The following is a 21,140-nucleotide window of genomic DNA, read 5'->3' as shown; positions in this document are numbered from 1 at the left end:
TTCATAGCTAATAGCTATTCTGTTTGACTTTCAGCTGTAATGCGGTTTGGAGGAAAATCGAAAAGTTCCCTTGTTGTGTCCTTGAAAAAGGTAATTAATAATAATAGTAACTCAACGATTTGACTTGGAAATTGAATGCCACTTTGAAGCAGCACTTTCAAACAAAACTAAAGCTTATTTGTTTCAAAGTCAGTGTGAAACTTGATATAAGGCTTTTCCCTGAGCAGAAAAAATGAGTAAAAACCTTTCCATGTAGCTACAGCATTTGTCATTTATTCAGTTCCTGCATTACAACCGGCAATCAGCATAACTAGTACAAACATCAAATGTGATATCATAAAACCACGGCAATAAAAGGGTGCCACGCTAAGAAGAATTTGCGAATATGAAGCATCATACACAGTATGACGAAGTTTGCCCTCAATAATGCAACAAAAACAATCGTGCATGAAAATTTCATTAAATTTCATTCATTTCATTCCGCGACACCTCAGATGAGAACCACTGTTCTAGAGTATTGGAAAGTCCCCTGACATAAGTGCAATTAACTTTTGATTTGTTATCCTTGCTTCATTTTGTCGTCTTGACTATTCCGGAGAAGTCACTGCTGGGCTATTGTTTTCTTATGTAATCGCATTATTACTGCTTATGTCTGTCAGACTGCAATTGTCATCGGACACAATGTCCCTCGGTTTCTTCACATGTGATGAAATTGCCGTCTGGACAAAGCCGAAGAAGGTGAGGCGAAAGTTAATGCTTCATGAAAGGCCACAGTAATGAAAACTACTTTAATTGTGTTGTTCACAGTGAAGGCAACTGGCTCGAACGAGTATAGTTGTAATACGCCCTTTAGCAGGTTAATGACGTTTGCTTTTGAAATAATTTTAACAGTATTCCTAACTGATAGGCCTGTGTGATTATGACGATGCTACATCAGCTCCTTATTGGAAACATACTATCAATTAGTTCAAAGCAATGAAATCTTCTAGCTACAAAGATGAAGCTAATTTATCACACAATTCAATGGCGGATCGCGATCTTTTGTAAGTTAATGGACGGGCTGTAGTCTTGCTTCTACATATTTATTGGCCGATGATGATCTTAGTAGAGTTTTGAAGATATACAAGAACTTAAATAACATGATGCGTTCTGCTGGTGCAAATCAAGCTAAACTATGACAAGATGTATAAAATGACAATCTGCTTTTATTCAGACGTTTCGTCAATCAGACACGACTGACTTCTTCAGGGAGCTTGACCAGGTATTGACTATCTGTCTAGCATAGCAAAGCACAGGACATATTGCTGAAATCAATTAAACATGCAAAATGAAAATTCAACTTCTAGACAAAAAAATATCGCGCGCAAATTTTGACCTAGAAAAAAGGGGGTATAAATGGTAACGATCAACAAGAAACTTAAATAACGGCAGAGAAGAGAATGAACGGTATGAGTCAAGATGAATCGACTTGTGTAAGCACTACTGCACAGTTTACAATCAGCATGAAACCAATTTAAAGAACGTTAAATAAGCACTTACAATAGTTTTTTGTAGACAGCAGAAAAAGAGATGCCATCATTGCGTTTCATTACATGAGGCTTTTGATTGATCAACCAACTTTCAGAAAACATTCGCTTTTTATAAGATTCAGCATTCGCTTCAGTCTCTTAGTAATTTCTCTATTGTTCAATCAGAAACAACGCAATTGTTTTTTTCATTACGATTTACAGGTGGGGCTGTTGGACTTGCAGCCCACCAACTATAAAATTTCATTCCATTGCTAGACAATGTCTTGCTTTATTCAAGTAATGTCACATAAAATAATTAAACAAACCTCATTCTGAGGGGCTGCGATGCAATGTAGACCACGTTATCATGGAAACAACGCATTTTCGAATAGTAAAAAAAGAAAACATATTAAGAGCAAGACAACTAATTGTTTTAAGTAGAATAAAACTTTAAATGTTTTCTTCTACAAAAACAATTAAGGAGAGAGGGGACTGCATCCTCTGCAGTCCTTATAGACGAGCCGTTTTTGGCATGATTGATCTCAACTATTAATTGATAGCAATTTACTGAAATACTTAGATTGTTCGAGTTTTTAGGATAAAATCATTTTATCTTTCGGCAGCTGGCATCTTAGAAGTTACTTTAACCGAAGTTCAAAATGGCAATCATAGATCACAAATAGATAAATCAGTTGTATTGAGGTTAATTTGTTTTTAATTGTACTAAATTTCTACTATAAGCTATACTATGTGAAACGCTAAGCTACAAATTTTGTCTTTGACTGTAACAGTACCATCTAATATTCTAATACAATATGCAAATTAAAAGGCATTTTGAAATCAACATATTCAAATGAGATTGAAATCATTGATGTCAAACACTCATCTAAACAGAAGTAAAACATTGATGAAAAACTAAACAATAATGTCATGTACACCAGTCTCATACAATTGATCACTCACATGTTTCACAATGGATCCCAGTATAACGGTTCCGACAAGTGCACGTGGGGTTCTTTGCAATACAATTTTTGTACTCCATACAAGTTCCTTGGTGTAGACATGGATTGTCGTCTGAACACGTTTGTTTTACGCCTACAATAAAAGTGATTTACATAAAGTTTGGAATTTCAAAACTATGTTTTATTTTTTTGCCACAAAAACTGATTGAAATCTTAAGTTCTTATCAATAAACTCGTGGATTTTTTCCTTTTATTGTTCAATAGTCAAAAATATTTCTGGTGTGTTTGGTTTATGGCACTAAATACTGCCAACAACCTATACAGGCTGTAATTCCAGATAATATTTCCTGAACTAAAATCATTGCGTTTCGTCAACGTTAAAGTTCATGATCTTCCATTTTCATGCATGATGATGGAAGATTTCGATCTAGTGGATGAGAAGGCAAGGAAGTAATCCATTGCTCCTACCTTTATACAACACGGTAAACATCCACTCGAAGTCTCTCCAAGACTTTTCAATGTGCGACGAGTGACACAATTTTGGTGTTGTTAAATATATTTACCTGCACACTTTGCGCAATTACCCCATTGACCAGTCTCATGTTTTGCGCGAAAGGAACACCACGGAGCAGCGGCATCACCCGCAGTTGTGCAATTTTTGTAATTTTCATTTTTGTAATTGAAGGGAAAGTTGCAAGGAGACGTAGAAATGTCATCTTTTTCTCCGCAATAACAATCATCTGAGTAGCCAACCAACATCAAAACAAGTTATGGTTAGTACATTCAGATTATTATTTTCCTAAAGTTAATTCTTGCAAAACCAAACAAAATTAAAATAGCAAAAGTACTGTTCTTGCTATCAATAGTAGGCTAAATATGAAATATATTTTCAAACGATTATGGTTCCGGTTATGTGTTAGAAAAATGCAATATTGAAAATCCATATAAAGACAGACATAGTAACGACGAACAGGATGACATTGCTTAAACTCATCTGCTTAATCAACAACGAAAATAAACATGAATATGATCATAATGCATTGCTTGATTTAAGCCAGTATTTTCCAAACTTTTTTTAATGAATAGAGTATCAAAAGCCCCTTCGACAAAAATAAAGCAAAAGCAACGTTATTTTCCATTCATCACAACAGTCCGATTGTAATGAGACGGATAAGGCTGGTGGAATGCCATCAACTTTTTGATATCGAGTTTCAATTTGGATAGGAACAATCTTAAGTCTCCGCGTCTAACTATGTCAAGACCGTTTCTTTTGTTATTTAAAAGCGAGGTTACGACACTGAAAGTACGCTCTACCAAGTATGAGCTGGTAAAAACAATGATAAAAAGTTTGATTCTATTCCACACGTGAAGGTATTTTTCTTTGATTTTGTTCTGCAACCAGAACGATTTATATAATATAGAACTTCGGTTCGAGTTCAAAATCTCTTTGCAAAGTTATCAGTTCTTTTTCAAGAATTCCATGTACGGAAATATCGCAGAATGGGTCGATTCAGGGCCGTGTGAGGACCATCTCGCGCTCCCCCCGAAATCTACTAGTGGGCCCCTATGTTTAGTGATGACTCTTGAAAATAGGACAAGAAAGCGTTTGGTTATATACGCTTACGTTATGGTTGCATACGTTATGGCCGCAAATTCTTTCGGTGTAAAGAAAAAAATTTACATGCATAATTTCAGCTACCAGTAAACTAAACAACCATACTCTAATATTTTTCAGAATAAAAAGTAAAAATGCCGACAATGAAGGATCTGGAAAAAAACCAAAGTTTTAACAAAGCAAAATTTAAAAACAAGTGAACAATGCAAAACGTAATGTCCGAAAAAGCCAAGCAAGTACTATAAGGGTATGGGGGCCGGGCGCTTTCTCTCCGGAAAATTTTTCAAATATAATCTTGTTTTGGTCACTTTTTTAGCAATTTTGGGGCAATAATGCTTTCTTTTAGTATCAATATGTTTAAACTTTAAAAAAAATTTAAATGTTTACAATTTCAATCCGAAAAATACTGCACAAACTAAGTATACGTGGGCCCCTAGATGGAGGTGGGGCTCTAGCCGAAGGTGTGGAAAGCAAGAAATACAATCTTGCATGATTTAAGCTATCCATTAGCGAGCTTTTGTAGCAGCTGTTTTCTCTTTTAAACAGCGAACAAAATTAAACAAACTAAAATCAGTGGGCCCCTCCGGCCGGGGTCGATTATCCAGCCAGGGATTTCTAAATGGATCATATCTTGAAATCGAACTCTTATGTATTTGTGTAGTTTGAAATGATATTATCGAAGGGAAAAACTTGGAACCAGACAAAAATCTGATGAAATCTGGTTTATTTTTGAACTATTTGGTACTAAAACAGAAAATCTTGGAAGCAGATAAAAATTTAGGTCAATTCTACTCTTTATGACTGGGCATGTTGTTCGTATGTGTAACTGCTCCGATTTACTATTAGTGGCTCCAATCACCCAGTTTATAGACAGCGTCTCTTTCGTATTTGCAAACGCCCCCAGGGAGGCGCTGGTGCCCACTTTAGGAACCATTGATTTATGCCATTGAATATCGAGATTATGCAGCAATATTTACAAAATTTTCCTTTCAAATAGCCAAAAAACATTAAACAAATTGAAATGAGTGGGCGCCTAAACAGCCGTGCCCACCCTGAGAGGTACGAGGAGCAGTTATACCGTCCTGTCACCCTAGACCACTTTTAAACAATAACATGTTTGCACTACACAATCACAACAACGCTAAAAAAATCAGCATTTGTGAATGGGAGGAGGGAAGCCATGGCCCAATGGCCTCCTCTGCGTACACCACTGGGCAAAGTAATGTGATATGACCAAAGGATCAAAGCCACGGCATGAGAGTCTGGGCAACATATAAGACAGATAGTGGTGTGAGGGGACCTTACAAATGTAGGGAAAACAAAATCGCCACTTAGAGCAGCACATCAATCTACTAAACACATCATTACGCGTCTGTGTCCACAAATTAGAGTAAAATTTTACAATGAAAGCAACCAAAGAAACTATCTTAAAGCTTATAGACACAAGTTTACAACAGACTACTTACCGGTGCTTTGAGCAAATTCATAAAAAGACGCAAAGAATACCACCAGTAAATAAGCCAAACGATTTGTCATGTTGCTTGCAGGTTTCTTGATTTCTTTTTCGATGAACTCTGAACTCGCATTAACTCATAAAACTTTCCCAAAACACAACCACAGTTGCAACCATGAATAAGAAGATAATAAGATAATTATACAAGAAGGCCTAAGTGCTTATAAATAATCAACAAGACAAGTTAGTCAGTGAAAATTAAAAAATAAGTGCAACTTGCACTTGCAAGTGATCGCATGTAAACGAAAAATTAATGTTTGTTATCTATTGTTTTATATTTCGTTCTCAATGCTGATTTAAAATTTACTGTGGGTCCCTGTTTGGATAAGTTTGTAGTGTCCTACTGATGTTTCCGCCTGGCGATGGCGAACATTTACGACGCTGTCTCTCTGCTGCCATAAATAGTGATGAGTTGTTGCCACTGTTTAACGATCAACGTGTGCAAACCTGTAGGCTACTTTCGCTTTGATGCGGATGAGGATGTTCGCTCTTCCTGTTTGGAAATTGCAACGAATCTGAATAAGCGACGTAAAACATGAATTGTGATGAAATTCGCATTAAGCGCATGGCTTCAATTCAACTCTCTCGCTTCTTGCTTCAAAAGTAAATGGGAGGACGTGATCTGGCTGAGGATGAACCCTTTACATCCCAAAGGTTGGTTGATTTGGTTTTGAATCTCGGACTGACAAATCCTTGATAGGTTGTTCCTGGTAGTTTCGCATATTTGTGGGTCTTGATGCAAGGCCAATTACCGAGATTGGCAGAGTGAAGTTTTCCGATTGTTGAAGCATTGTTGCTGGGGAATTGTTGCGTTCACTAGGTGCCTCTGAATGGAGAGCAGTCCTGAAATGCGTTGCTCAACCGTACACCATACGAGTCGAACCAGAGTCGCTCGATCTTGAACTGGGCGCGTAAAGGGTTTACATATGACTCCTTTTTAATAAAATTGAATACAAAATAAATATTCTATGGAATTCTGTTTAATTAAAATGTTCCCATTCACTTTTTGGCAAAACTTGCAAATCGGGTATGGACTACTCTTGCGATCTTTTTGGGATAAGTTGGTGAAAAAACAAAAGTTTTGCATTGTTGCTTCAAAAAACAAAACAAAAAAAACAGCAAAGTTATGAGAAAGCTCTTGCTTCTGTCAACAGCACAGGGAGCAGCTGATTCTATAAAAGTAATGCGATGCGTTGAATAATGGGTAAGGAAAACAATCTCCGGATGCAAGTTTCTAAAAGTTTCTTACTTTAGGAAATTCTTGTCCTTACCCATTATTCTACGTATCGTATTTCGTTATTCTACACATGCAGTTTCTAGAAGCAAGAGAATACCACAAAGAAATGCGCTGGCAGACAATATGCTCAGAGGCAATAAATCGCTGATGACGTATGTGCTGACGTCGTGTGTTTTGAAACTTCACTTTTTTGCAACAATATTCAGTCAACAAAACTGCTAGGATAAGTTTCTGATAGGTGGTATCATGGCTATCTGGAGATACGGCCTGGTTTGTCACATTCTACAGAATTCTCAAGATTTTGCCAACTTTTGGTTACTGTCTGGATAAAATTTTGTAAAAATTATTCTATAACGCCTTATTTACTACTTTTTCCAGGTAACACGATAGGTTTTAACATCATCAGATGTTAACAAACAAAGAAAATTTGATTTCAAAAATTTGATTTGTAAACTATTAAACAAACTATATTATATAATTTTTTATTATTTTTTATATTAACGTCTTCTTTACTCTCTTCCCCAGGTGACACAATGAGTTTTAACATCATCAGCAGTGCTTCCACTTTGAAGGATTTTATCCCGAAATCGGGATTTTTCAACGCTTCGAAGGATAAAAAAGGGATTTGAAGAAAAAAGGGATTTTTTAGGGATTTTTAACAATTTTACAAGGAAATTTTGTCTTAAAAAGGGATTTGTTCTTTTTAGCAATTTTAAAGAAAATTTTATTCATATTTCCTTTCAAAAGTTCTAAAAACGACTGGAATAACGATGATCAGCTGGTTTCCATCGTCACTCGCCATCCGGAACCCCTCTTACTCCCTGTCCCATCCTCGCCTTTCTATCGCTTGATTTCTTTTATCGCCACTTTGGGAATTGGACGTGATTGCAGACTGTAGTGAGAGAGTTAGTTCTTTAGTAGTGAGAGAGTAGAGTTAGTGATTAGGTAATCCGTTCATTTACAGTTGAGTAGCAATGACAAAGTTCACTGAGGTTCGACGTACAGTTAGGTATGATAAGCTTAGGCTAGTGATATCTTTAGTGCTAGTGATATGTTTAGAAAAGTTAGTTTTTGCCTATGCTAACTGATGGTGTCATAATAATAGAGGCTATGTAGTATGTATACAACATGTATAGATAGTGTACACAGTCAGACTGAGTCAGTATCATGAATAGGCCTAGTATCCTGGATTTTTTCGTCAGTCTCAAATGATTGTAAAGGCGTTACTGACAAGGAGGAAAAAGAGATAGTCTAGCCAATAGTGTTAAATTAGCGCATCAAGGAAAACTAAACTAAACACAAAAATAAATTTGTTAATGGATGGATAATTCGTTGAAACTGGACATTTACCACCTGTACATTTTTGTTGTTATCGAGTCCGGGTAGGAAAGATGAGAGTGGTAATTGGTAAATGATGTCCAGGACTCCAGGTGGTAAATGTCCCAGACCCGACTAACTGACAAGCAGTTTTTTGGCTGGACATTGAACAAAGGAAGTAAACCATGTTATTGTAAAATATGGGCTGCTTTTGTGCAGCCTACTGTTCTAATAAAACAACGTTGCTTCGACATACCGGTGCTACTGAATAAATAACGTTAAAAATAACCTCGCCCATGAAGGAAATTTTGAAAGATTTCCGACTGAGGAAAAAGGGATTTTTCAGGACAAAAAAGGAAATTGAAGAGGATTTATCAATTGTCAGAAGTGGAAGCACTGATCATCAGACGTTGAAAAAAAAAGACAATGTGATTTTGAAAATTTTATTCGGACTGTTAATCCTCATTTAACAGTCTGATTAAGCGTTTTTCGAGTTACTTTTGTCATTTTCTGCTGCCTTTTCTAGGCAACAAAAAATCTTTACATCATTACAAGTCAGCAAAAAAAAAAAAAAACTTAGAAAATTTCAGTCAGACAGTAGCAGTAGCGGTGATCAAAATCTGCAAATCGTGGCAAATCAGGGTGCAACTCTATGTGGTCATGGAGATATATATTTGCATATTTCGAAACTCGTTGTCTGGTTTGCCGAAGTTGTATCGTATATATTTTAAAAGAAATATGTATATTTTTTTGTAAATAAACTTAATTTTGTTTACGTATATGTAGTGATGTTATCCACGAGTGATATTTATGAACTTGCCACTACAGCATCAATCAAATGATTTCTGAGATTGTTTGTTTATGGAAAGCCCTCACAATCAGCATAAGGCTGATTACTACTCACTAGAACAATTTCAATTATCAAACCATAAGGATGTAGCCTACATGCCAGCCATCCAGACTACCCGTCAACTTTATGTTTCATGGCATCGATTGTAACAAGAATTTTTCTACAACTGGCTGCCGTGACATTTATGATGCTTTGTTGGATATTGCGGCCGAGATCTTCCATATGAGACTTGAAAAACGTTGATAATAATTTTAAAAGCAACTAAATTGCAAAGCTAATAATTCCAGTAGTTTCAACGATATTTTATCTTCATAAAGTAAGTTTTAAATTTTATTACCTAAACGCCTTCAAAAATACAAAACAACTGCAACAAAAGAAACAGAAAAACTAACCTAATATTAAACACTTACAAAAAACTGGTGTAAAACAAAATAGTGCTTGTTATAGGCTTACTGCTTGCATTTGTGTGGTTGGTAGGGTAGGCTACAACAGACACTTTATTTTTTGGTGAATGCAGTAATTTTGCTATTTACAAGGAAGTAAATTTTGGAGGCAATTTTACTTTTCCATATACGTGAGATGTGACCTTATTTTGTTGCAGTTCACAGCCGGAAATCAGTCGGCTAGCTTATTGCACAGTTACTATGCAACTTTTTTTTTATCGCCAAGTGCTATTACTGTGTGACAAACTCGCTTGTGTAATTCTCATTTTCTTTACAGGGTGCTTTATAGTCCACGAGGTGTTTACTGTAATATGTCATCTAATCAATGCATAAGTGAGAAAGTTAAAATTCATTTTTTCCATTGCATACAAGGCTACATTAAAGTGTATTTGTGGCATCCCTTCTCAATCTTACTGCAGACACAAACGTAGACCAATGATAGACAGCGAAATGTGGCCCATAGCCTATGATCGTCAGACCACTCGGCACGCGACAGTTCAGCAAGTGCTTCAACTCAGCAATCACATTTCAGCTACTGCCAAGTCCGCAAATGAGATTTACTTGTTAAATTCGGACTTGCTTGGTCATTGCTTGTTGAACTCATTTTGTTGACTTGTTGCATGCCAAGCTTCGGCTTCCTCAGTTGTTGCTTGCTCAGCTTCATCATTTGCCAACTTCCGCCACTTGCTAAAATGTTGCTAGCTCAGTTGTCCCTTACTCAACTGCTCAAACCAGTTCACAATTGCTGACTTGTGGGAGACTAGCCTTAGCCATGGGAAAATATGTCACGATATTGTATGAATCATAAAATAAGCCATTGCATAGCTGCTGCAAAAACACAATTTCTATTGGATTTCTTCACCTCTTCGCACAATTATTCGTTTCAATTTTTATGATTTTGCAATTGGCCAATGTTAAAATAAAATTTACAAACAGATTTTTTTGAAAACTAATATGCCTTTTTCATATTTCTGCGTCGAAGCAACCTATTCCTTTCTAAGCGTAGAATTGTCGTATTGTATTGTTTCTAATAGTATTCAAATAGAATTGCATTGAATAGATTTGTCGTCATCATTGGTACTATCACGTAGTTGTGGCCTACGTGATAATACTGTTTGTTCCAAAGCTATGATGACGATAAATGAAAACCGAAAATGATCAAAAGCGCAGAATGACGCATTTCCAAGTCAGCAGCTTAAAGTTTCCGCAATTTTCAGCCCACTGCTGTGGAGAATACGTTATTTAAAAAAATTGAAATCAAGTTTAAACAATGTGCAAATGATTTATTTGATAACAGACAACGAAAGGCAGAACTTCAAAGCTTTTTCCAAGTAGGTTGCATATTTCAACACCAGTGTAATTTAGGATGAACAAAGCTCGGATTGTTACAAATATGGCTAAGCATAACATTACATGTTCTTGCTATCAACATTGTATTTCCTTATCATAGCACGTTTGTAGTTGATTTAGCGCAGTGATGTTCTAAGCTACATGTTTCAACAGTGCACGGCTTTATCCAGTTTGTATCGAAGGTCAGCATTGAAGCAAGGATGGGGATGCATAATTTAATATAGAAAAGAAAATTGTCTGTATGAAATACTAGGTTTTACAACAAATATAATAAGCTACGGAAAATTTACGTTTTACTGTAGTTCATTTCAATAAACGCCCTGACTGGCAAATTTTAACAGTAGGCTTATAAAGCAACTGGATAACACGTTTAGCATAAATCGCTCGATAAATGCGCAAAAAAACTATTATGATGACCTTATAAACAGTTGCAACGGCTAATGCACATTGCACAACGCATGATTAACATACTTTTGGGTGTAGTCAAGCCCAATGTATGTTTTCAGATTGACACCTTTTGCGTTTTGAACTAAAAAATTGCATTTTGCAACACATGGTCGCTTATAGGCTATAACTTCAAATATGACAACTTATTGCTCTTTTGTAAAAAAACACAATTTCTTCGAAACAAAAACTGCTTAATTTTTGTTCAAGCGGTTTTTTAAACATAAGTACAATATGTAGCTATAGCAGTGATCTGTACGCTGATAAAAACCTGAATAACACTTGCTTTAACATTGAATTGTATCTTGAACAAATCTGAGTTTTAACACATCTGAGTTTCAGCCCACGGCTTATACATGATCATGATCTGCTACAGCTTACTCGCTGCATTACAGCGTAGACTACGCAACTGTTTCCCTAACAAGCAAAGTGAACAAAGAAACCCGATAAACTTTAGTTTCCTTCCGCGTTGCATGTTATTTGAGAACTCAATTCAATTTGCATATGGCAGCACATCATAACGAAGATTGTAGTTTAAAGCAGCGGTCGTCAACCTTTCCAACTACACAAATCACTAAATGTATACTTTTAAATTCGGCTATTGATGATAAGTTCACAGTTAATTACAGATTTATATTGTCGCATCCAGGCTTACAAAAAAAAAAAAAAAAATACAGATGTTCTGCAATTTTTGAAACAAATAGTGTATCTGAGTGCATGAATGTTAATGACTGTATCTGCATTCTCTAACTACTCTTTATAACTAACCATAACGATTCCCGCACCCACTAGAAACAGCTCTCGCACCCCCGGTTAAGAATCCCTGCTCTAGCCTGTCACCATCACTTTCTTTCAACAAATTTTCACCTCATAAAACTCTTTAGTCGGTCTACAGATTGCATAGCCATATAGCGAGAGCTTTCTTGCTTTGCTGGAAAAGGCTTTTGTTTTACACCATTGAAAAGCAAATGGATGGGTTTTATCATTTTATTTAACTACTATGCTACGATTAAAATGTAATGTTTGTAATATATAAGAATGATTAAAAGGAATTAAAAATGAAATTATTTGATCGCACATTAAATAAGTTGCTTGACTTCTTAACATAGCCTACTGTATGGCTCTATACAACCTTTAGGCCTAAGCATTTGTTCAAAAAACTTCCATAGGTAGCTTATCTTAGCAGTGGAGTGATTTTAAAATTTTAAGTGTAAAACGAAATGGTATCAGATGCTCAAGAAGTAAGCTATTGAAGACCACCCAAGTAATTAAACCTCAAATACACGTTATTTAGACAATCTGCAGGCATTCAAAGGTTAAAGAGCCATTGCAAGGCTTCAGTTATTAGATTAGACCAGTCGACATTTTGGAACTTTTGTAGATGAGTTTATCTAACTTAACTACGCTTATTCCAAATTCGCAATCAGATTTTATCCATCACTAACAATTTTTTGTAAAATTAATATTAAATTTTTTTCAAGCGCACTGACTAAGCCTATACAGTAAAAAAAATGACATTCAAATGGCTTTGTATAGCTTTTCCTATTGAGTAAATGCATAAACTGTCTTTACTTGACTTTTCTTCAAATATCACTATTTGTACATTTGCGTTTCAGGCACCAACGGTGGTCCGCCATCATGGCTCCACTCCATTGCCCTTGGCATCATGTTTCCTAAGTTTTGATGTTCTGGTGAAGGCATTTACCGTCTTCTTTACTGTGCAAGTGTGCGTGTACAAAATCAACTTACAACCTCATGCAACATCCCAGTTTTTGAAAAGAAATGAACACATTTTCCACAATGTTGTGATAGTCAGGATCTTTGGTTTTGCAAAGAAACTTTGATACGACTTCTACAAGACAATGCTCTTCTTTCCACATCCTTTATGGTGAATATAAATTCAGTGTCATTAATACATTTTTTGATTTGAGGTCAAACCAATGCACTTTTAAGACCCAGTTTAATATGAAGGCCCAATGGTGGATGATTGGACTGATGGATCCGTCAACAAGAGCAGGTTGCGAAATATTTTTATGTCTTAGATGTAGAAAAGCTTAACCGTCATTCAAGTTTAATCCAAAGATTGCTTCTGTTCCTGCTATCCCATTCGCACATTAAACAAGCATGCTTTTCAAATACAGATTGTTAATCCAGTAACATAAGACTTTAAAATCAACATAAATCTTCCATGCATGAGTGTTATAATGTACCTTTCAAAGCAAAAGTCTCATATTTTCATAGGGCTCTTTCATGTAAGCTGATTAAGCTAAAAAGATAGAAGCAAATTTGTTTCCACTTAATTTCGATTTATTACTGAAGAGGAGAGAGTCACTTGGATGATGCACTAATCCTAACTTCTCTATAAGACCCTTAACGTCCACATAATAGTTTAAAGAATGCTCCGAAGAAAAAGAAAATAAACCAACTTTCACGATTGTTGTTGTTTGTTTATCTTTATCCTGCATTGCGGGAAAGCGGACTTGAGCGCTATGCATCGGTGTACGCCTTCCGACGTACATCTGACCCACGCTGCAGCCGACTGCAATGTCTGTTTCCGGTTGTCTACTCTACTTATGACTTAAATTTGGTACTACCCATTACTCGAAATCGATCACTAGGTAGAGGCAATTATCGTAAAGTTTCTTGCCCAGAGAAACAACAGCAAGTGCGGGTGGCTGGAGTCGAACATGCAGGCTCTCGACTGCGAGCCCAACGCGCTAACCACTCGGCCACGGCTGCCGACCTATGTTTAATACCAAGTCGGCCACGGCTGCCGACGATGTTTAATACCAAGCAAAAGTGGTATCAATTTTGAGCACAAATTTTGCTTCAATTTGGATCCAAGAATAAGAGTTAATTTATTTGATAAATTCAGCTTTTTGACAAGGTCATTTACCTCTGCTTGGCTAAACCATTACGGATACTGATCATCATCATGCTCGTATTCTGAACATTCTGTCAATTGGTTGTCAGATGACGATTTTATCACTGACATAATGTTGAGATTATGACAATAGTAACTACAAGTATAAGCCTAAGAAATCTAGTTCAGTCACAGAAAGCAATGCTTTTCAGTGATGTTACAATTAACGTATTATGACATCAAAGCAATATGTTTCAACTGCGACAATGACAACGATGACATAATAATAGGAGATGTTTCTGAAAGGAGGCTGTAATGCGAAAACTTTAAATCACAAATTGTAAAAAATCCTGACATGATAGAAAAAAGTGATTTCATATTCGTAATCAGCACTAGAAACTTATCCCAAAGTGATATTTTTATCCGAAAAATAAAAATCATGTCGACCAGTGTTCTTGGAAAAAGTACATCTGTGTCAAGTGCAGTCGTTTGTACAAGAAACAGCATTGCAATGAACATGTTACAACGGCGTCTTTAAGTCCTCACATTTGCGAGTATGGTTTCGTTTGCCAAATGTTTTTGACATAATGCTGTAAAAATGAACAAAGTTTGATACCTTCTAGTTCGAAACACTGCCAAATCGTTATACATTAACGTGCAAGTATAAATTGCGATATTAAAACACAGACTATGACAATTCAATACAAACATGACATTGTTTTAAAGTAGAGCGTAGGCCAAATTATAAAATCAGTAGGCGACATACGCAATGGACACACGCACAGGAGTTACCATTATATTAAGGTTTCATGAGTGACTTACGTTTAACCAATGTTCAAGGCATGGTACCAAGTTGAAGCATTAAGTGCAATTTGTAATCAATAAATATTCTGCATAAAACGTAAATTTAACTGTTTATCTGGATATTACAAACTAAGTATAAAGTACAGTACCAAGCAAAATAGACAGTAAGTTCTCTAAAATAAATTCATTCCATAAAAGGCTACATATGGCATAAGCAGTTTAACAATATGTTCAATAAGTGTAAAAGTATATTTCAACGACAATCTTGAAAATTATCTGCAGAAAGCTTTAATCTGGGAAATTGATCATGAACGTGAATCCTTTATCGAAAGTTATCATAGAGGTCGAAGCTGGCAATGTGATTTTTCATTGAGGTGTAACAAAGCTTATACAAATCCTGCAAACAATAGTTAATCATTAACATTGATAAAAATAATTGCAATTTGTTAAATTTTTACGCAAAATACATCTCTTTGCAGTAAATAAATTCAACCATGTAACTCAAAAAATGTTGAGAAATGCAACAAATGTTTCTACAACTTAAATGTAGTTTTTATGCTATTGTGGCAGTGTCAGACTATGCCGTAATATTAAAAAATCTTTCACAATAAAAACTAAATCTTTACACTATCAATACACAAACAATCTGTAATTATGACGAAATCGTTCCTCACCACAGAAGCTACAAGTCCAGGTCTCCTGTCTCTCAAGTCCTTGACTGCTCAAAAGACGTCGACCTTCTGTTCTACATTCTATCTCTCGATGAGATTCAACGAAGCACAAAACACCCCAGTCTGCTTCAAGCCATCACTAAAACATTTAAAAATAAGCAATGTTGAAAATAATGGAAACATCGCAATGATGTATAATGGTTAAAACTGCAGCTCACCAGTAGGCCTACTCTTTTAGAGATGCCACCTATCGCGTGGAATTAGGTGATCATAAAGTGTTCATATGTGGTAAGGGATAAGTAATTGTTATTCAATAGGCTATAACTTTTTCATAAGACAGAGAGAAATGATTGAAGTGGGCACTGAAGAATCATTGATGTTGTTAGTTGAGCTGCTAATGTTTCAAGAAAGTGTCTTTCCCATTATAAACAAATATCTTGCCCAGATATTATTCAAAGTGAGCACAAAGTCTGCAGGCTACTAAAACATAAACGTTTCTTACACTTTTAGTTCATAATGAAGCACAGATTTTTAAAATACAACTCCTTTAAGTACTGTAGCACATTAGTTACTGTTTTTCTCCATAACTTTAGCATGCCATAGATGTCAAGGTATGTGTCTTTCCTTCATAATAGTGCATTCAAATAGTAGCGTAGGTCGACCGCTAAGTGGGTAATCCGCCAGCCGCTACAAGCTGTCCAGATGATAATTGTGGTGTCCGATGTTTAGCCAACCTTTTCTAGAGGCTTCCCCATGTGGGGTGGGCTTCAGGATGTCCTAGATAGGCTAGCCCAGACACCGGTCTTGCTACCAGAACCCAATGCCACCGCAGTTCATTGGGAGATCATCATAGATCCGCCGCCAATCTGTTAAACCGGGCTAGAGGCTTCTAACTTTACCAAGCTTGCCCCCTTTACCCGTGATATCATCGCCATTGGGCTTTGTTTATCAAGGTCTAAACTGAGGAAAAGACCATTCGCTTGTATGATTGTTTAATGTTGTCGTGACTACGCGAAGCCTACACACACACTCTTGGCCAGCTCCATATTGTGCAATAAGACTGAAACGTGCAGCTTCAAGGGAACTGGTTGCAATAGGCTGCCGGGTACTCTGTTCATCAACGCCCTCTTTACAGGATGCCTGCTCGTCAACCACTGCCCTCTTCCGCCAAAAAGAGATTGCCGTTGGGGATTTTTACTATCTTGTATCTACGAGCGATGGAGTTGTGCACAATGTTTTGCATACCTGCCTCCAAAGTTTCACGGTTGGGCCACTCCTTCAGTGTCTAGTGTTTTTGTTGATATCGACTGTCCCACATGTAAAGATATAGCATAGCAGTGATAATTTGTGAAACCTCTGCGTCGCCGAGAAGAAAGTTGACCACTTTCAAATCTACATAAATGATACAGTTTTCTCGTGTTGTTTAACTAAGTTGATGATCTTTTTTATGTCATCATACGTTATTCTCAAATATACAAAGTGGCTGGTCTTTCATGTTCATGTAAATAAAATTTATTTTTTTAAAGTCACAATCAGGGTATCATTTTATAAGTTATTTTGATAATTATGAATCCATTTATCGAATGTGGGCAACAACTTCTAACATCTTTTATGCCTTTAACCTTCTAAAGATTTAAATATCTAGGCTATATACTTTAGAAATGGCGAGATTGAATTTCACTACAGAAGAATTGCTGCAACAAGTATTGCAAGATTCTGACAATGAAGAAAACGATTATTATTAACTTTGCTCATCGGGTTCTGATGATAATGATGATGCATTGGAATTATCAGCATCAACAGCCCCATGCGTCGAAAAAGCATTTGGTGATAGAAGTATTGCAACTGAAAATGAAGAACCACAGTATAGAAACGTTTTTGAAGCTGGTCGTAGAAGAAAAGTTCCAACAAAATATCGTCTGTTTCATGACGTCAGCTCTGCTTTAGATTCACAAAACTATGATGCTATGCAATATGATTCAACGGAAAAAGTATTCACAACCTATCTGGAAAAAACAAAAATTAAAGCGACTATAGGAGGATCATCATTTGAGAAAACACTCAACCTGTGTCGTGTGGAAGGAACAACCGAGCTAACGTCATACATGGACAAAGTGGAGTGAGAGGCGTGGCTGAAGATGTTGCTTCTCCGCTTCAAGCGTGGCATTTATTCTTCACACAAAACATGCTAAGTCTAGTCGTTGATGAAACCAAACGAAGAATTGCGCATTTGATGGCAAGCATCTCTGAAAGCTGGTTGTCTTCCACACCGTATGTAGGAGTAACACACAACCAAGAAATGCTGAGTTTGATTGGTCTCTGCTATATCAGGGGTTTATAAGGGCAAGCTGGTCACAAAAGCGCTATGTTATTTCATGATATTTTTGGCAACACTCTGTTTGGAGCCACAATGAACAAAACCGATTTCAGTTTTTGATAGCTAACATTTCATTTGATGATTTTATTAGCAGATCAAGACGCTGGAAAAATGATCGATTTGCTGCTTTTCGTGATATTTTTGAAACATTCAATGAAAACTGCAGAGAGCATCTAGTGCCACGCTATACCCAACAAGAATGCAAATAGGTTTTAAACAGTTCAACCCAAATAAGCCTGCAAAGTACGGAATGCTTTTCAAATCTATCAATGCATGCACCTGTCCCTTTACTTTCATCATAAAATTGTACTGCGGTAAGCCAGTAGAAGCACCTTATCCGGATTATATATGTAGCACAGAAGCAGCAGTGAAAGCAATGGTGTCGGAGTTGGCACAAAACATGGATTTACGGGGACGCAACATTTCCTATGATAGACTGCATACGTAGGTGACGTTAGTCGAGTGGCTTTTAGAGCAAAGCATAACTTCAGTCGGAACTATAAAGGCTTCACAAAAAGGAATTCCGACTGAAATTAGGAGTATAGAGAACCGGGAAAAGTTTTCCTATGAAGTGTTTTGGGAAGAAAACCAAAAGATTCTTAATCTCAATTCATACATAGTGGACACTAAAAGTACGGGCAAGCGCAATGTGTTGCTCCTATCGACCATGCAGCGATTACTGAGCGTTACAAAAGACGACAGAAGGAAAAAAAAACAGCAATCTATAAGCTATACGACTTCACCAAAGGTGGTACAGACATAGTCGACCAGAGAATCGGATTTTACTCATGTAAGCCCAAATCTCGTCGCTGGACAGTCACAGCATTTGCTTATTTGCTGGACACGGGATTAATGCTTCAACTTTATTAGCTTTGACTATATTTGACTTTGACTATTAGCTTCGACTATATGAAATTCAGTTTCTATTTGTAACAAAAAACAAAAAAACTTTTTGAACTCCGTTTGTTTTGAAGCCTGTTATTCGACTTCGAGCAAGAACATCTCATGACGAGTGACGTCACTGTTCAGAAAATTTAGGTTTTGTTAAACCACGATTTACAAAAACTCAAAAACTAAAAACATAGTTAGAATCGGATAAAAGTGAAAACAAAGAAATAAATGCCACTGGCAGCAGAAATGCGACGCTATTGGTTTACGGCGCCGATTAAGCGCAGTGCTGCAGATAACTTGCTGTTGCATTACACATAATTTGCCGTTTGCATTTTAAGCACTTTGGCAAGGTTGTCGAAAGTATCTATTTTTTGTGTTTACTCGTTACTAACAAAAAATCGCCCTGCAAAAAGTAAAAATAAATATTTTACATTTTCTTACTGACTTGAAGGCTGTACCGTGAGCGTATTTTTAATCTATAGATCGCTGCAGCAGGCAGACCGGTAGACACTTTAGACAAAGAACAATTCTCCCTATAAGCCAGCTGACTTCAAAATTGTAATAGGCTACTTCTAGCACACAGCCAGACAATGGATTTTGGTTTGAAATTTGTTTAGTAATTAATAATGATAAGTAATAGTAATTAATTTGTTTAGTAATTAATACTAGTTAGTAATAAATAATAGTAAGTAATTAAAATAGAAAAAATAATAATCTCAAGGGTGGGAATCGAAGTCACGTCATCAAAATGTTTACCTCTAGAAGTCTAAAGCTCAAACCCCTCTAAGCAAAATTAAGCTCTTCGGAGTTGACTATCTGTTTTGTTTCTATTTTTAAGACTGATTGTAATATGGACCATTTTGAGACTGAGGAAAAATACAAATAATAAAAAAGCAAACTAAAATTGTAAAATCATTTTTTAAGCTATTATTAAGTTGAAAATTTATTTTTCTTTTGAAACTAGTCATCTATTGCTCCGTTAGGCGAATCAAATATAAATGTGATTCATGACCGTTGTCCGTCTCGTCATCAGTACAGTTCCAGAACCTCTCTTAATCAAACAACAACTTCAAATAAAACAAAATACATAGCGTCAAAGTTATCAAACTCTCTAAATTGTTTACAAAACTTTGGTTCCAATTAACTGATTGCGTTTTTTTCAAGTGAAAAATCATGCACATAAAGATGTTGATAGCGTGACATGGATATTTAAAACTGTAATACAAAAAAGAAAAACGAGACAGATTGTAAAGTAATACTCTTCTACGACATTCAAGGATTACAAACGTATCTGCATCAACATTTAATTAAAAAAAATAAAATCAATAAAGTTTTTTCAACACGTGATACTGGCACACAAGAATAAAGTCGTCCGGCAAGTCTTTCTATTCTTATTTACAGTGAGACTAAACTCTGGCCATCAAAGAATGACAATTCTGTCTTCATCCGATAGCAAATCCCACAGCATCAATGGTAACGTCTTCATATAGATTTGCTTCCTTCATTACGTTTTCATACACTGGTTGATGATTCTGCGGAAGAGATAAAATTGTATCATTTTCATTACGCACATATTAATTTTTTCTCTTAGGGAACATTTCTTTTTCAAAAGAAACTGTGCTTTTTAACTCCCTATTGTTTACATATTCAAGCCTTAATTTAGATTTATTTTAAAAATTTAATGACGATAGCTTTATCTGTTTTATATTTGTGAATATAGCAAAACTAGTAATAATCCATATAGTTATTACGTGACATACAAACATTTATAAAATAGTCGTGTGCAAAAATTGTTAACTTTTTAAAACATGTGTAATGTACACTCAGATAATAAAATCGTATGAACATGCGGCCTTTGCTTATCCAACCCACTTCAGTAAAGTACAAAGAGTTAAGATCACTCAAAAATTAAAAACTAAAATACTGTAGTGCGATAAAGAGTTTGATAATGATTTCATTTAATAATATGTTACATTTCAAAGCATTTTTGGCGCTGGCTAAAAACCAAAACCTGCTTTGAACCACATACTTTTGGTTTGCGGGCGCATTTGTCTCGCCGGCTGCATGTCGCACACCCCTGATCTAAAGGATATCCTTCATATCCCAAATGGCGGTGATGGAGGCCAGAATTCGATTGATGACTCAAAACTTGGAAAAATTGAACTTTTATTGCTGACACAAATTTATAATTTTTTTGCTGCATTATTTTCCTGATTCCTGCTTGTTTTCAATGGAACACGGGGGATTTTTACGATTCTTGGCAATTCGTTGCATTCACTTTGCAGCAGTACCCAC

General features: G+C 36.1%; 1 protein-coding gene and 1 long non-coding RNA gene across 2 annotated transcripts in view; both read right to left on the bottom strand.

Moving 5' to 3' along the window:
- Positions 1 to 14,559: 14,559 nt before the first annotated feature.
- Positions 14,560 to 16,921, bottom strand: LOC145770804 (uncharacterized). Its single transcript, XR_014289175.1, has 3 exons — positions 16,823 to 16,921; positions 15,581 to 15,716; positions 14,560 to 15,303 (listed from the first exon to the last, which is right to left on the bottom strand). It is a non-coding gene; the product is annotated as an uncharacterized LOC145770804 (long non-coding RNA).
- A 2,548-nt stretch (positions 16,922 to 19,469) lies between these two features.
- The window catches only part of LOC145770885 (uncharacterized), a 45,536-nt gene continuing 43,865 nt past the window's right edge, over positions 19,470 to 21,140 (bottom strand). The window contains exon 22 of the mRNA XM_082582628.1: positions 19,470 to 20,377. Coding sequence (XP_082438754.1) covers positions 20,288 to 20,377 — 90 coding nt within the window. The 3' untranslated portion in view covers positions 19,470 to 20,287. The remainder of the gene's footprint in view (positions 20,378 to 21,140) is intronic.

This window comes from Aplidium turbinatum, chromosome 5 (assembly GCF_918807975.1).
Source record: "Aplidium turbinatum chromosome 5, kaAplTurb1.1, whole genome shotgun sequence".
Classification (NCBI taxonomy): Eukaryota; Metazoa; Chordata; class Ascidiacea; order Aplousobranchia; family Polyclinidae; genus Aplidium; species Aplidium turbinatum.
This window is presented reverse-complemented; position numbering and strand designations above follow the sequence as displayed.